At 39.0% G+C, this 3490-nt stretch overlaps 1 protein-coding gene across 1 annotated transcript in view; it reads right to left on the bottom strand.

Annotated features, from left to right (window-relative positions):
• Nucleotides 1–1450: 1450 nt before the first annotated feature.
• Nucleotides 1451–3490, bottom strand: part of LOC109952276 (copine-2-like) — a 35673-nt gene continuing 33633 nt past the window's right edge. The window contains exon 11 of the mRNA XM_020587263.1: nt 1451–1684. Within this exon, the coding sequence (XP_020442919.1) occupies nt 1565–1684 (120 nt within the window). The 3' untranslated portion in view covers nt 1451–1564. The remainder of the gene's footprint in view (nt 1685–3490) is intronic.

Below are 3490 nucleotides of genomic sequence, written 5' to 3'. Positions count from 1 at the left end.
GCTTTAAAGCCTTATTTCCAGCAACAGGGTAAGGTGAAAATAATGTGCTGACAGTAAAGGCTGTTACTGTCTGTGTTTGTTTCTCTTCCTTAATGTCTGAATTTAACAGAGGATTTAGCTGCTGTCTGCCCCAGGAGACATGTACAGAACCCATCCTCTGAAACCGACAACATGTCTGCGCAACAATACAAGTCTCCTCTATCTACACAGTAACTCAACCCACAAACTCAAACCAGAAAAATTATTATTATATTATACAATCACAGCATGACCTCCTACTGTACAAGAACAAAAAGGGTACAGGTGCTGCATTTAATATGCTACAAAGGACACTTCTGTGGCACAGAAGGAAATGCCATTATTGTTTCCATAGAGAGACAATGCAATGTTGTTTACCTGTGTGAGAATCCTATCACGTGGACTAAATCACCAGCGCACAGGCTGTATTCTGAAATAATTCTTGTTCGTTGAACAAAAAGTCAAAGATTTAACTACGTAGAACACAATGAATAAATTAAGCAATTGCAGCACTATAGGCACTTGCTCTGCCTTTTTGTCATAACCATTTTAAACTACCATGAATAAAACTCAACATGTTTCAACATGCCTTCTGATTATACTGTATGCTGCCTTTTTATGTGAAAAAACATCAGGAACTGTTGACTTTTGTAGAGGTAGCATAACTCTGTTGTTGAACTGATGAAATTTGTGCTGTGGATACAGGCATCATACTGAATTTACAACATGGGAGCTACTGTTGTTGACTGTTGGCAATTTAATTCCACTTTGTATGATCTTTTTATCTCTGCCATTATTTAAATACCAGCATTTATATAAAAATCTGCAAAAAATACTGCAGAGACAGAGGATTGTTTCACCTGTACAGACACATGACAGCACATGTACCTACATACTGTAACATTGTAACTAAACATTTCATTTCAAAATTGTCTCTCAGAGAAAGCAACTACTGAACAGTAACTAACAGAAAATAGTGCACAAATAACAAGCGTCATGTACACATCAAGATCAAAAAAGAAAAAACTGAAACTGAACAGAAGATCTCCAGTTCATGGTACATAAGCATGTTTAGAGTGACCATTCATCAATAACCATACCAGGTTGTGTATCATGTAGTGTCTCAAGATGAGGTATTGAGCGGGGTCTTCTACACAAAGGAGCACCTAACCCTTAACAGTAATGTTTTCAGGTCTGCTGGTAAATAATCTTGAAAAGGTGACACACCTTCAGGATATACCCTTTGGCCCCTTTTATAACAGCCTGCATTCTTTCATGAGGAAGGGTCTCTATACCACAGGGTAACATTAGGCAGGGTAACTTAGATCCATTGTGTGGAATGCATTTGCAAGCAATTAAGAGAAGCTTATAAATATGTTTGCAATATGTTGAGGGAAAAGGCAATCACATGGAAAATAATTTTTAGAAGCATTTTTGACATCTGTCACTCGCCCATCTCATGCAACAGATAGACTTCCATTCTCTCAAATGTGTCAGTCCACACCAAAGTCTATTTTATTTTTCCTCTGGTGCATTTAATGGAGTGTCACCTCCACAGACAAGTGTTATAATCACACAAATCTCCTGTGTTTTGTGTGTTGCAAACTGTTTGCAGGTATCTGTTATGAGAGATCAGGCTCCTGGTGTTTTCCTTTTCACTTTCCCCCTGCATTGCAAGGAGAGGAAATTAATCAATAAATATAAATAATAATAATAATGTACCTTTTAAAAATCTAATTCATACATAACATATTTTTTCCTAATGAACCTAAAAAAAGCTATTTTTGTTCTGTAAATTTCGGCTGTCAGTTCAGTCATCAGGAACTGCTGACACAGACAGCAGTGTGGACTGGATGGAATCATGCTTCAGCAATACTTGTAAATTCCCAGTTATAAGAGAAAGAGCCCAGGGTCTTTCTTGATTTAGATTTTAAATATGCAACTGGGAATTAATTACACTGCCAAACGCAGTGGAAATGCATCCCCATATCTGAATGGCACTTAGTGCATTAAGGAGAAAAGGCATGATGTATTTTGTGCTAAGAAACAGAGGTGATATGCGGCTTGAGTAGAAGCTTATACTGGGTTTCCCTTAGTCTGTTAATGTAAAGGTAGGTCTAATCAGATCTATAGCCATCTGCCAATCATCTTCAATGAATGGCACTTAGTGCATTAAGGAGAAAGGAGTATTCATTGCTCAGATCTCTTATGAAGAATATTTGGCAACTCATATGCTGAGGAACAGGTAAGTGAATAAAATAATATAAAATGCTTTTTTTCTGCATTCAGAAAAAAAAAACTCCACATCACTATAAGGAAGTCTAATAGGTAAAGAAGTAACATGAAAGAATATGAAGTGCCTCATTTGCAGATATCCAAAAAATGTTCTTCAAATTATCAAGTATCTCTCTTAGCTGCTGAAAAGCATTATCTTTAAATACATCAATAAGTATATATCCCCTTCTCTCACCAGGAAGAAAACACAAAGGAACTGTTGCCTGCAGGGAAGTCAGGAGTCTGGATGACAGGGGACCATGATTTTACATTGTGCCATCCTAGATGTTTAGTATCATGTCAGACTGTGAATATGGATGTGCTTTACATCTAATTTGATCGTATTTGCATGACATGTCATAAAAGCTCCATAGGGGTTATGGGGAACAAGCCCAGGCTTCAGTGCAGGCCTGTCCTTACGATATTGTATGTATATATTATAACCATGTCCAAAAATGGCATGCAGGCCCAGCTGTAAACCACCTATTAGGCCACTCATATAAGTGGGTAACTAATGATTTGATCCTTGCTTTTGTTTGACATTAAAGTGTCTTTTCTAAACCCTGGTTGACCTTCCTACGTAAATACAGAGTATCTCTACTGGATACAAACTTTGAGGAAGGATGTTATTTTTGAGACTGACTTGTGTAGTAACGAGGGACAGTGGTAGGTCATGCTATTGTGCTATCTTCTTTGACTGGCATGTGTACTACAATGAAATCTAGTGTCCACATTTCCTTCAAGTCAAATAATAATTTTACTCGCAAATATGTGAAACCAGGGAGTAAAAGTATTTTGACTTGAAGGAAATGTGGACACTTGATTTCATTGTAGTACACATGCCAGTCAAAGAAAATAGCACAATAGCATGACCTACCCTTCAAGTCAAATAATACATTTACTCCCAAATATGTGAAACCAGCCCCTCCTTGAACCGCCACCTTATTGTGGTGGAGGGGTTTGAGTACCCGAGTGATCCTAGGAGCTATGTTGTCAGGGGCTAAATGCCCCTGGTAGGGTCTCCCAAGGCAAACAGGTCCTAGGTAATGGGTCAGACAAAGAGCGGGTCAAAAAGCCCTTTATGAATAGAATTCCATCAAGGACCGTGATGTCGCCCGGTATGGCGCAGCCGGGGCCCCACCCTGGAGCCAGGCCCAGGGTTGGGGCTCGAATGCGAGCGCCTGGTGGCCGGGCCTCC

Source organism: Monopterus albus, unplaced genomic scaffold, assembly GCF_001952655.1.
Source record: "Monopterus albus unplaced genomic scaffold, M_albus_1.0 scaffold448.1, whole genome shotgun sequence".
In the NCBI taxonomy this organism is placed as follows: domain Eukaryota; kingdom Metazoa; phylum Chordata; class Actinopteri; order Synbranchiformes; family Synbranchidae; genus Monopterus; species Monopterus albus.
Note: the sequence above shows the minus strand (reverse complement) of the source record. Positions and strands in the feature narration are given on the sequence as shown.